General features: G+C 48.1%; 1 protein-coding gene across 1 annotated transcript; it reads right to left on the reverse strand.

Annotated features, from left to right (window-relative positions):
* Positions 1–727: 727 nt before the first annotated feature.
* Positions 728–10,881, reverse strand: LRIT1 (leucine rich repeat, Ig-like and transmembrane domains 1). Its single transcript, XM_008067018.2, has 4 exons — positions 10,646–10,881; positions 6,480–6,946; positions 3,217–3,522; positions 728–1,921 (listed from the first exon to the last, which is right to left on the reverse strand). The coding sequence occupies exons 1-4, from the start codon at positions 10,879–10,881 to the stop codon at positions 945–947; spliced, it is 1,986 nt and encodes a 661-aa protein (XP_008065209.1). The 3' UTR covers positions 728–944.
* Positions 10,882–13,052: the final 2,171 nt, after the last annotated feature.

A 13,052-nucleotide genomic window follows, 5' to 3' on the forward strand; every position in this document is an offset into this window, starting at 1 on the left:
TGAGTGGTGTGTGTGTGTGTGTGTGTGTGTGTGTGTGTGTGTGTGTGTGTGTGTGTGTAAATGTGGATGGGCAATTACAAATCCAGTGAATGCACAGAAAGACTGTGTGAGTGCCTGTGAGTCAGCATAAATGTAATCAACATGCAGTCTAGAAGGATGTAAGGACTATTGACTGTGAAACCCAAATGCCTGGTCCAAATTCCAGGGTTACCATTGCCTAGCTGTGTAATCGTGAGCAATGTAGTAGATTAGATCACTGTTTAGCAAATAAATCCTGCCCCACCATCACCTCTATGGGAGAAGTGTCCTTATTTGCCCTATGAGAGTTGGTTTTGGCCATGAGACTTGCTTTGGCAGATAGAATATGGGCAGAAGTGGCAGTGCACCAATTCTGAACTAAGAACTTAAGAGGCATTGCATATTTTGCTTATTCCTCTGATATCATCTGAACTCACCATGAAAGAAGCCTGCTCCATAGCCACTGCTATGCTCCAGCCCAGGCTCCAAATGAAACACACAAAGCAGAGCCACCCTAGTCAACCCACAGACCTGTGAGTGTGAAAATAGGTGTTTGTTGCTGTACACCACTGAGATTTTGCTTTTATTTGTTACACTGCAAAAACTGACTGATACAGGCAAGTTACTTAACCCCCCTGGAAAATGGAGAGAATAGTGGTGCCTGCTGCAAATGGTTGTTATAAGAATTAAGTGAGTTAATGCATATAAAGCACTTAGAACACTTCCTGGCACAACATAAATGCTTAATGCATGTCAGCTGCTGTTGTTACTGCTGCCGCTGCTGCTTGCTGCTATTGTGTGTGTCTGAGTGAGCAAGATCCAAGTGGATAAGAGTGGGTGAACACATACTCAAGTGTCAGAGTGAGTGTTGAAGAGTCGGAGGACAGTGGACAGGGGCAGGTGTGTAAGTGGAGGGGGCATGCCCCTCAGCAGAAGTACTCATTGATCCGTCTGCCCCCCCTGGCCCCCAAGTACTGAGAGTCCACGCTGGAACGGGCCGAGAGGAGCCTGTCACCTTCACTGAGACTGTGCCGGGACAGCTCTTCCAAGCCATCCTCGCTGTGGCCCAGCCTCTCCAGGTTGACATAGGTGCCCGTGGCCTCCGTGGAACCCCTGGTGCGGCACTTGCGGCAGCGCCTCTGGAGAGCACCGCAGCAGACTAGCAGTGTGAGAGGCACAGCAATGACGGCGGCCACACTGATCACCACCACATTGATGAGCCGCTGGGTGTTCTCGGCGTCCACCACCTCGTCAGTGGAGAAGATAACGCACTGCTCCTTCCGGGGCACAAGACCCCGCACACAGACGCATGCCACATACTTAGTCTTGGGTGCCAGCCCATTGATGGTGACGCTGGTCTTCCCAGGCTGCACAATCACCCGCCGCATGTTGCGCTGCCCAAAGACTGCATAGAGGACACTGAAGGCAGTTGTGTTCCTAGCCTTGGGGGCCTTCCACACCAAGGAAACGCTGTGGTAAGTGTCCCCCACCACCTTGAGAGACTTCACCAGTCGGGCCTCCTGAGGTCCTGCTCGCCCATCAGGGAGTTCTCCTGGGACACCCATCTGGAAATGCTGGAGGGCCAACTCCTCCTTTGTGCTGGGCACAGAGGGCCCAGTGGCCAGGACAGCAGGTTCTGGAAAATGGGGGACGTGCCTGGCCACCAGCTTGTTGTTGTAAGCAGCAGCTTCTGCCCCATCACCCGTCCTTGCCCGTAGCGCCTCTGGGCTCCCACTGTGGTCTGTGGAAGACTGGGGCTCAGTGACAATCAGGGAGATAACAGTCTCTGAGGATCCCAGGAAGTTCTTGGCCTGGCAGATGTAGTCGCCAGAGTCAAGGTGAGACACTGCAGGCAGGCCCAGCAGAGTCCAGCTCGTGCCATCACTGGAAACTTCCCGGTGCACTGGTGGGGAAAGAGGCAAATGTGAGAGAATGAAAGGGTCACTCTGCCCCAAGCTCCCTTTTGGGGCCAAGTTCACAGCCCCTGGGTTGCACACACTCCACTGAAGACTCTGTCATTCCAAGAAAACACTGAAAGTCATTCAACGTTTTTAGACTAGCCAAGAGGATTAAGATTACCATGGGCTCAAATTCGGGGAGCCCCTAGAGTCCCAGGCTAAGGCAAAGACTAAGAATGATATGCCTTCTGAATCTGACATGTTCAAATTGTGTTGTCCAGGACCTTGAAGTTCTGCAAAGGTGACCCATCAGAGGCAGCAGCAAGTGCCTTGCAGATAAGGTGGGTCAGGAGAGAAACATGAGGCCGAGGCCCAACTGGAAGTGCCCTGCCCATCTCTGCCTGGACCTACTGCCTCTTCAGTTGGAGCATCCTCACCCTCCTGTTTTACACAGTAGAGCTCCTTATACAATTTTGTTTGCAAATTGATCTCAAACTCACCATCCTAGAGTAATGATTACTAACCTAGTCAAGAGAGACTTAAGAGAAAACTGGGAGGGATGTGAGGTTTTCTGGTCAGGAGCTAAGAAATCATTCCTCCTCCACCTCCTTGCTGCCTGTGGGTGACCATGACTCCTGCAAACCAGCCCTTCATGTCCCTGTCATGGCAGAGACGAGCCATCTCTGCCCGCACAGCATAGCTAAAAGAGTACACACTGTGAAGCTAGCTAGACTGTGTTGAAACCCCAGCTCCTTGTGCGAGCTGTGTGATGATGTGATGTAGGCCAAGTGTTTAGGCTGTCAGAGCCTCAGTTCACTTATACGCAAAATAAAAACGATAACTAGGTTGCTCTTTAAAGTTCAATGACATTATGTGCATCAAATGCTTAGCACAGGGCTAGACCCACATGGAGATCTCAGTAGATGGTAGCTCATATCATCACTTACTCTAGATGATTCTGGCTTATTATCTATAACTGGGAAGCATGTCATAAATAGAAAATACACTAAAAGAGTGTCTCCTATCAAAAAAGTCAACCTTTTTTCCCCTCAGGGTGGGTCCCAAGCCTCTGATAGAGTAACCAGTGGGATACAACATGACGGAATGAGAGCCTTCGTCATCAGTAAATCTGTTACCTCCATGCCCTGCCTCTGGTAAGAATCTGTCCAACTCCACTCAGAGAGATGAGAGCCCAGCCTTGCTCAGACAGCTTCCCTCTGGCCTTGCCACTCCCATCTGGGACACTGCCCCGCCTACCCCAGTCTATCGTCTTGGTGCGGCATCCCTGTGGCTCACAAACCTGTGCCGTTGAAGGGGTTGCCATTGACCCTCCTCCAGCTCATCTCAGGCCCAGGGACCCCAGTGGCTCCACAGCGTAACAATACTGTGCTGCCCAAAGGAGATCTGATGCTGGCTGGCCCCGGACGGAGCTCTGGGCCCTGGCACTTCCTCAGTTCCAACTGGCTGAAGGCCACTCCGGCCAGACTGCGGGGACTGGCACATCTCAACCTGGTCTCAATGAAGGCCAAGCTTGGGGCCCAGTCATCCAGGAGACGGACTAGGTCATAAAGTCGGCAGTCACACACCCAGGGATTGTCCTGCAGCCCTGCAGGGGAGAAAGAGAAGAAAAGATATTCAGACAGAGATTCAGATTCCCAGGCCCAGCTTCCCTTCCCTTCAGGGAGGACAAAGCAAGTCCTCGGCTCAGAGTCAGCAGAACTAGCCTCTGGGCCCAGCTCGTTGCCTTGCTAGTTGTATGACTTGAAATCTGAATGTTCATTTTGAATAATAGCATTACTTCCCTTTCAGGGTCACTGCAAGCCTAAACAAAGATAAATCATACTAAGTACTGAGTAGGCCAAATGGCACACCAACAAAATTGGCAATAGCTAGCCGGGCTCAGTGGCTTAGACTGTAATCCCACGCCTTGGGAGGCTGAGGTGAGTGGATTGCCTGAGCCCGCGGGTTCAAGACCCACCTGGGCAACTTGGTGAGATCTCATCTCTACAATAAATCAAAAAAAAAAAAAATTAGCCAGGTGTGGTAGCGCACGCCTGTAGTTCCAGCTACTTGGAAGGCTGAGGCGGAAGGATCGCCGGAGCCCAACAGGTCGAGGCTGCGGTGGCCTGGAGTGGCCACTGCACTCCAGTCTGGGCGACAGAGTGAGACTCCAACTCAAAAAAAAAAAAAAAAATGGCAATAGCTGTTTCCATTCTTAGACTAATCCTTTCAGGCCACTGACCAGGAAATATTTCCAATAATTGCAGTATGTCAAAATCCATTTCAAGATATGCTTCACTTACCTCTGATCCTTGACCTCAGCCCTCCCAGTATAAGTGGTACTTTCAGCATCCCCCAAGAAATGAGGATGACTGCTCTGGGCCATGGTCCCTTTGACAGAATCAAATGGGAGTAAAGAGCAGGTGAAGAGGCCAGAAAGATCAAATCCTAGGATGCATTCCTAGTCTTAAAATTGAACTTCTTTAGAGAAGAAAGTAGGTCACTGCACCCACTCTGTCATAGAATCTTATAAAGATAGAGGGGTACAATGTGCCCTCAATTCTAGGGCACAATTCCTTTTTATAGGTTTACATTTTTTTATTAATTTTTTTTATTTTAAAGATGTGGTGTACAATTCAGGATTAGGTATACAGGTTTACATTTCTAAAAGGCAAGATAAATGAATTATATGATGTCCTTTTTATCCCCCACGACTTATTAAATTTCATAGTGTATCTCATAAACAATTATATCTTATACATCTACATACATATATTTAATGTATTTGGAAGAGGAAATGTCAAAGGGTTGGGAGGGTGCATTTGGATCTGATTGTATATTAATGACTCTGAGGTTCCCTTGAGCAAATACCTGAGGGTGCCAATCTGTTCTCCCATCTCTCCCTTGCCCCATCCCAGCAGTGGCTGTTGCCTTGTGTCACTGGTTAAGTGCATTTAATGATACATCTGCAACCCAAGATTCATCAATGCCCAGTTCTGGTGGTGAGCTATGTGGCTATCACTTCATCACAACAGGGTCCAAAAGAATTTATGTAAAAGGCAAAGTTAAATGACAGTGAAACTTTCATCCACCAGACTAACAAAAGTCATTTTGGCCATTTTAATTCTTAGGTCCATGAGTGAATAAATCTTCATCTATTTTGTTCACTGCTGTATCTGCAGCACCAAGAATTGAAAGTCACTCAAAAATACTTTCTGGGTGAACATACGAATGGGTCACCCTTATGAGTGGGTGGTCTTACACACTACTGCTGGGGAATGAGAATTGGAGCAGCCAATCTAGAAATTATCAGATTGATTCTAAAATGTCCAATACTCACATCCTCTGATCTAGCAACTTTACTGCTCAGTTCCTATCCTAGAGAAACATTTGTACACATACACAAGATTGCATTGCCAAGAATGCAAAATAAGGGAAACAATCTGAAAGTCCACTAAAGAGGGAATAGCTTAATAAACTATAGTATAGCTATCTTTATACTATAAACATAGTATACTATGAAATATTACGCAGTGGTTTTAAAAAATGAACTTGATCCATTTCTAGCAATTTAGAAAGATCTCCAAGATCTACTGTTGGGTCAAAAAGTTAGTGCTGATTAATATATAATATAGTAAAATTTGATGTAAAACACACATAACATTTCTGTGTGTATGTATGTATTTGTATATATGTGTATATGTGCATATGAAATATATCTGAAAAGGAAGGGAACTTGCAAATAAATATGAAAACAGTAGTTACCTTTGGGGGAAAGGATTGAAAGAGAGAACAAAAGGGTTTTTAGCCTTTAATGTGACATTTTAAACATTTACATATATTTATATGTGAGTTGTATAATTCAAATTAATTTTTCAGAGTGAGTGATGTCCCCACTTGTAATCCTCAGGAAAGGAGATCTGGTCACATGTTAAGTCATTGGTTTGTTAGAAAGAGGAAGGAATGGAAGAAACATGGGGACCACCTGGTGTATTGTGCTAACTCATTTAGGAAATTGAGTCTAAGAGGCCTTTTCTCCCAGCTGTGTGACCTGGAAGGCCCCTCCTATCACTGGGATTTGAACTGCCATGGGTTGACTTGGGGTTTGAGCTCCTAAACCTGCCACTCTTGTGGATTACACTCAGTCTTCCCTCAAATCCTGAAGGTAAGTATAATTTCTATTTTCCAGATAAGTGTCAAAACTCAGAGAGATGGCCAGGAGTGGTGGATAATACCTGTGATACCAGCACTTTGGGAGACCGAGACAGGAGGATCGCTTGAGCCCAGGCGTTCGAGACCAGACTCAGCAACACAGCGAGACCCTACTTCTACAAAATATTTCTTAAAAATTAGCAGGGTGTGGTGGCAGGCACCTGTAGGTCCAGGGAAGTTGGGAGGCAGAGGGCGGAAGGATCTCCTGAGTTCAGGATGTTGAGGCTACTGAGTTGTGCCACTGCACTCCAGCCTGGGCAACAGAGTAAAATCCCAGATTCAAAAAGAAAAAAGGAAAAATAAGCAAAGAGACCTGCTAACTTGGCTAAGGTAAAGGATGCTGCCACTTACCTAGGATCAACCTGGTGTGATGGCCTGGAAGAAAGAGGCCGGTCTTTAGGTGAGCCCAGGAGACAATCAGCTCCTGAGGGAGCCTCATCAGCTGGTTGCTGGAGAGGTCCAGGAAGGTGAGGTTCCCTAGGAAACGTGCAGCCTCCGGCGGCACTGCGGAGAGGCGGTTGGCCTGCAGGTCCAGCAGCCGCAGTTGGGGAGCGTCCCTGAGCGCTGCCCAGGGGAAAGTGGTCAGGCGGTTCCCAGGCAGGCGCAGCTCCCGCAGGCGTCGCAGGCCCCGCAGCATGAGGGCGCTGAGCTCGCTGAGGGCATTGTAAGGCAGCCACAGCTGCTCCAGGCGGCCCAGGGGCCTGAAGGCCTCACCGGGCACCCTGCGTATGGCCGTGCGCTCCACGCGCAGTCTGGAGGTGTCCGGCGGGACGGAGGCAAGGGGCAGGGTCATGTCAGGATCATTGCACACCACCGTCCTGGACACAGAAATGGGGAATATTTGAGAAAGCTTCCCGCCGGGTTGGTGATCCCCTACTACAACCTCCCTCCACAAGGCTTGTAGGTCTGCCTGTTACCATAGGACACCAACACCAGGGTCCAAGTCACAGCGGACTCTGCAGAGGGAACCCCAGAGCAAGAAACCTCATGTTTTTCCTTTGCCGGGGCCTTGTTTTCAGAACCTTTCACAGGGGCCCCGGAAGATTATTTAGTCTTCTTTGGCCTATAGGACCTCACACCCAAACTATGACCCATTACAGCCCAACAGCCTCCCTGCACACAAAGAATGAATAGTAGTCATAAATCCCGTGACCATCTCATCCACTGTTGTGCTGTATATGTGTTCAAAGTTCATTTGTTAACTTATACCTCAATTTTTGTTACTGCCTTGGCTCTTCATCACTTAAAAATATATATATATACCAAGGACATCAAAACTAGGTTGAAACAAGAAGAGAGAACAAAAGGGGTTTTAGCCTTTTCTGTGATATTTTAAACATTTGCACAAATTCATGTATGAGTTGTATAATTCAAATTAATTTTCCAGAGTTATGTCCCTACCTGCCATCCTCAGGGCCAGGCAGGTAGGTGTCTTGGGCAGGAGAGGAGATCGGGTCACATGATAAGTCACTGGTTTGTTAGGAACAGGAAGGAATGGAAGAAATAGAGGGACCAGCTGGTGTATTGTGCTAACTCAGGAAATTGAGTCTCAGAGAACTTCCTTCCCTGTGAGTGACCTATGGGGGGTCATGAGATGATCAAGGAGTTTAAGAGCTGAGATTTGGAAGCCCCACAGCTGGATTCACGTCTGGGCTCTTAGCTTGCTGTGTGCCTTTGAGTATATTAGGGAACTTCTCTTTTCCTCAGTTTTGCCATCCTAGTAGACTCCATCTCACAGGATGGTTATTGGGTTTAAATGAGATAATATATGTGCAAGCCCAGCATGCTGACTGTCACCCCACACAAGCCCAGTGCTCTTGATCACTGTCGTAAATTTCTGCATCTCATCACTGCAAGTAAATCAGGTCAGTCAGTCATATCAATTCCTTCTACCCAGACTGACTTCTTAAACCCTGCTCTATAAGTTTGAGACTAAAGCTGAGGATAGAAGGGTACAGGAAGCAGTCCCTGCCCTCAAAGAGCCTACAGTTCAGGGCTGTTTTATGCTATGTAAACTAAAAATAAAATCCTAAGCCCCCCACTCACCAAATAGACCAATCTAAGGGAGGTTGTTCTCTTGTAATAGCATAACACATTATTTTTATCAGGCCTTCCTGGTGTCACATACACACACAAACACACCACCAGCATCTGTCAGCTTAACTCATATACTCTACTTAAAGGGGCTAGGCTTGGCTTGTTTTTTCCTATAAATGGTGTCCACAAAAAAGCACAGATATTCTCACCCACTCATATTGCTGGGATTTACATGGAACTCTTACTAAGTGATGGGCAATTCAGAAAAGAATCAAACTCGCAGCCCCCATCCCCATACAGGTTATAATCTAACTCAGGAAGAAAGAGCACTGACAGCAATGATATTTTCAGATAAAAATACAGGTTTGACTGGGCACTGTGGTGTGTGCCTGTAATCCCGGCTATTCTGGATGCTGAAGCAGGAGGATCACTTGAACCTAAGAGTTCGAGGCTGCAGTGAGCTAAGAGTGCACTACTGTACTCCAGCCTTGGTGACAGGGTGAGACCCCCATCTCTTAAATAAAAAATAAAAATAAAAAACAGGTTTGAGTGTTGCAAGGCAGAAGGTCTGGATGTAGGTGGGAGGAAGGAAATTGATGGGAAAACATATCTTGGATGAGAGAGAAATGGTAACCAGTAAGAGCCCAACACAAGCCTACAGCACAGCTCCCGGTGGGGCAAACTGGGACAAACAGCATGAGGACATATCCATCCAGTTATCCAGCCTGGGCCCTTCCAGGCAACTTCAGTGCCTACAGGTACACACACTCTTGCTAATGCTGATGCTCAGACAAAACATCTGGGCTCTCTGAGAAGCCCAGTTAGAGATGGGACTGAGAAAAACATTTGAGATGCAAAAGGAGACGTGGTCTAACTTTACAACCTGTCCCTAGTCATTGGGAACCTTAGGGTCCCCTGCAGCCTTTCATGGCCTCACTCCTCTCATAGGACACTCCATGCAGATGGGCTGCTGCATATCAGCCATGGGATGATTAGGCAGGTAGAACCAACTGTAAGATCTCTGGTTTCAAAGGAGGGAATGACCACTGACTGACATTAGAGCCCCTAACAAAATGACCGTGCGATTTCATTTTCATCCTAAGGCTAACTCTGCTGCCTGGAACTCTCCACTGGTCTCTGCCCACAGCAGCATCACTAGATGGGAGAGTTCTGGAAATGGAGTCAGAATGCCTGGATTTCAGGACCAGTTCCATCAGTGATGCCATGTGTCTTTGAGCCCTGTGGGTGGTAGGGGAGGCTCTTTGTCACTCCCTTCATACTGTCCTTGGTCATAGGCTGTTTCCCAGCCTCGTCAGGACGCACCCTGGCTTATCTTGGGGAGAGGATCTTTACCCTCCATATGAGTTGCAGCATCAGATCCTTAGGCCAAAATGGAGCTTTTCCTGTCCCCCAGACCATATAGGTGTCCTTTATTGGTAGTTCCTCTCTGTCCTCTGCCTCCTTTCATTCCTCAGTTAGTCCAGTATCCATTGCCAAAATCACGGAAAACATAGCTCTGCCAACATTGTTCCCAGGATCGGAAACCATCAGTGACTCTCCAGTACCCATCTAAGACAAGGGAGGAAGGGAAGGTGAAATTTCAGAAGGTTGGGAAAATGATAGAAAAGGCCTTGAGCCAGAGACTGAAATCCCTGAGTAAGTTGGGAAATGCACAGGTCATTAATGGATAAGCTGAAGCATTTGGAAAAAAGATGACTTAGAGACTGATAAAAATGAGCTGCAGTGGAAGAGCAAGGGTCTAAAAGCCACGGTGGCCTTGGGAACATCCCATGGAAAGGGGAGAGAGGATGGAGGTGGTCTAAGAAATCACACAGAGGATGGAAGAAAGTCAAGGAAGAGGCTGGGAAGGGAGGGGGGCATGCTTGCCAAAGGATGGGCACTCCGGGCCTTGAGGAACACCCACAGGAAGAGTTGGGGCTGAGGCTCTGGGGGCTGGCCAGAGAAGAACCAAAGGCAGAAGACTGAGAGGAAGAAGATGGTCCCATGGTGGGTTGGGTAGTAGGAAATGCCTAGGTTCCCCAAGGAGGTCAAGCAAGAGAATGGAAGAGGCCTGGGAAAAGAAGCAGCTGGGGAAATAGAGAAAGGAAGATGGAATGGAGGGAAGCAAGAGAAGGGAAGAGAGAGGAATGGGAGAATTCCTGGGCCTTTAAAGAGGGCTCCTCTCCATCAGGAGCCTGGAGGAAGACCCAGGAAGGACTTCCCGGAACTGGCACACCTGTACCCCACCCCTGCCCCATGTATAAAAGTCCCTGGTATCTCTCAGACAGACCCACCCCCTTGCTTACTGGAAAATAAGGCAGTTGCAAACTACCCCCCATAGGATCCCTGTGCCTCGAGGGCCAGGGAGATGAAGATCTCATCCAGCCTCAGTCTGAGGACCCTGGCTCTAACCCCTGCCAACCCTTAGCTAGCACAATGAGGGAGGCTGAGCTACCCATCCCACACACCCGGTGCCATACCTGGCCTTTCCGCCATCACCCAGGATATGGAGGCTGCAGCTGCACTGAGATGGGCAGGATGCCCGAGCCTGAGGGGGCCACCCAAGGGCCAAGAGCCAGAGAATGCCCAGTGCCACCCTCATGACTCCTGGCTCCTCTCTGGCCCAGGCAGGGGCCTGTTCCTGGGCTTCTCTGTCCCACCAGCCCAGCAGCTGCCCACTTGCTCGCCAGCCCCTTACACCCCCTCCTGAGGCCATCGGATAAACACGGACAGGCTGGGGATTAGGGAGGGGAGTCCCTGCCACAGCACTCAGCGGCTTATTGCTTTCTGAATCACCCAGTCCTGAGGGTGGGGGTGGGAGATCCCCTTCCATAGCAACAGCCCTGGGCCCAGAGAGGCCAAGGGCACAGCAAGATGGGGCAGGTGGGCAGCTGCCCAGTGGCAAGAGGCTGCTAGCTCTGCCAGCTGGGCTGCCACCTGCAAAGTACGCCATACCAACCAGGTTGTGGACAACATAAACTCACAAACTCTGTGCAGTGACAGGGAAGATGAAGACAGAACCCTAGCCTCTAATAAGGGCCTTTGGAGATTCTCTCCTGAGACACTGTCACATAGGGAAAATGCAGTGGGGCAAAGCAACTCCTAAAGGTGTAAAGGCACTAGAAAGACCCCGAATGCTGGATCCAGGCAAATGGGTTCAAATCCCAGTTCTTCCATTTATAAGCTGTGAAGTTGAGTGAGTCACATCATTTCTATTGGCCTCTGTGCCCTCATCTGACAGAGGAAAATAAATTACCCCACCCAAGGTGTTTATAAAAAACAGCCCACGTTTCAAGACCTTGACAGCCTGTGGGCACAGAAGCGCTCTCACAAGTAGTAAATGCCCGGTTTTGCTGGTAATTACAAGTACCTGTTTATGGAGGAACTGGAATAATTCAGATACTTCAGGAAGACATCAGCAATGTCTCTCCTGGGCCTGTGAACTATACCAGTCTGCAGGGAAAATAGCTGCCTTCCCTGAATGCCCCTTGGACACTCAGGCTCAGAACACTGCTATTTCAGTTGGGCCATTCTGGGCATTGCCTCAATAGCCAAGGGCAGAGGATATCCCTCTCCTCAAGGTATCATACTCCAAGGAGGGTCCCAGAGCAATATCTCACAGAGTTTTTAGAGAAGGCACTTTCAGTTTCGCCTGTTCTCCTTACCTCTATCTCATCTCATCATATCTACTCAAGATGCCAGTGGGGACAGACTAGGGATGAGTTCTAGTAGTAGACACTCAGTTGACTCACTCACTGTCAACATTTGACTCCAAGGCTTTGCTTTCTGGTCCAGCATGCTCTAAATGGGTCCTTCAACTTTTCCAGAAGTTTGCCCAATCCCTCATGCCCATGAGCCTAGGTAGAGATAGACCAGTGAGGTATGACCTAGGAAGATATCTGGAGTCCCAGTGCACACTTAAATGCCTGGCTCTGTGCTAGTTCTGTTTTGACAATGTTTCTTCCAGGAGATGTTGCTTCTCATCACTTCCTCTCTTCCAATCCAATCAATAGGATTTTCTCAGTGCTTCCCAACTATACCTCCTCCTCCCCAGACCCAACGACCAGCCTTTCTGTTCCCACATCTCTGTCTCTTCCTTCTTCGGCCCCAATGCTTTTGCTTCTGTCTTTTGCCTAACTAAATTCTACCCTTTATTCTTGGCCTTGTCCCACTTTCCTTTCTCTTGTGAAGTCTTTTGAGATCTTGCAGCTGTGGAGAAAGGACTGAAATATGTATTAACCAACGTATGATAAAAATCAGAAAAGGGCAGAAAAAGCTCTTGAGGATGTGACCTGGAGGGTAGCTCAGCCTGAGAAGTGGTTAGACTTGGATGTAACTGGGTACTCACAAGAGGAAAGACCTGGGAAATGGACTTGCCTAGAATAGAATAAGTTGCTCCACCAGAGTGAGTCAGAATATGCCACTGAAAAGTGCCTGAGCCTGGGCGATAAGAGATAGAATTTTTGTTCCAGCTCCATGTGAGTCACCATGTGACCTTAGGCTGATTCTTAACTGCTTTTAGCCTCAGTTTCCTGTCTGAAATGGAAAAGACAATGGTATCTAATTCATGGGGCTCTTTGTAGGACTCATCAGAAAATCCTTTAGCAGAGGGCCTGACCTCAGTAAACATTAGCTCTGTTGCTAATAGTGCTCTAGGACTAGATTTCTTTATCTGAAAATGAGGTAAGTTGCCCTAGAGCAGTGTTTCCTGATGTAAAGTTTACCTTGAGCCAGTGCATAACAGTGCAAAAGAAGTCAGTGTACCAAGAAGTCATTTGTAAAAGTCAAAGCTCTTAATGGGTCTGGGGGCTACTTACAAAAGACAGCAGCACCTATGTTCCAAGCCAGTGTCCTGGGTGATTTTTTTTTTTTTATGTTTCCATGACT

The sequence above is a fragment of the Carlito syrichta genome, unplaced genomic scaffold, assembly GCF_000164805.1.
Source record: "Carlito syrichta isolate Samal-C Ts95f unplaced genomic scaffold, Tarsius_syrichta-2.0.1 Scaffold309262, whole genome shotgun sequence".
Classification (NCBI taxonomy): domain Eukaryota; kingdom Metazoa; phylum Chordata; class Mammalia; order Primates; family Tarsiidae; genus Carlito; species Carlito syrichta.

Excerpts from the sequence above, each read along its gene's own strand:
- LRIT1 (XM_008067018.2), bottom strand. The coding sequence starts at position 10,881 with ATGGCCTCAGGAGGGGGTGTAAGGGGCTGGCGAGCAAGTGGGCAGCTG. Across the intron at positions 3,523-6,479 it reads TCACACCAGGTTGATCCTAG|GGCTGCAGGACAATCCCTGG; the intron begins GTAAGTGGCAGC and ends TCTCCCCTGCAG. Across the intron at positions 1,922-3,216 it reads CAACCCCTTCAACGGCACAG|TGCACCGGGAAGTTTCCAGT; the intron begins GTTTGTGAGCCA and ends TTTCCCCACCAG.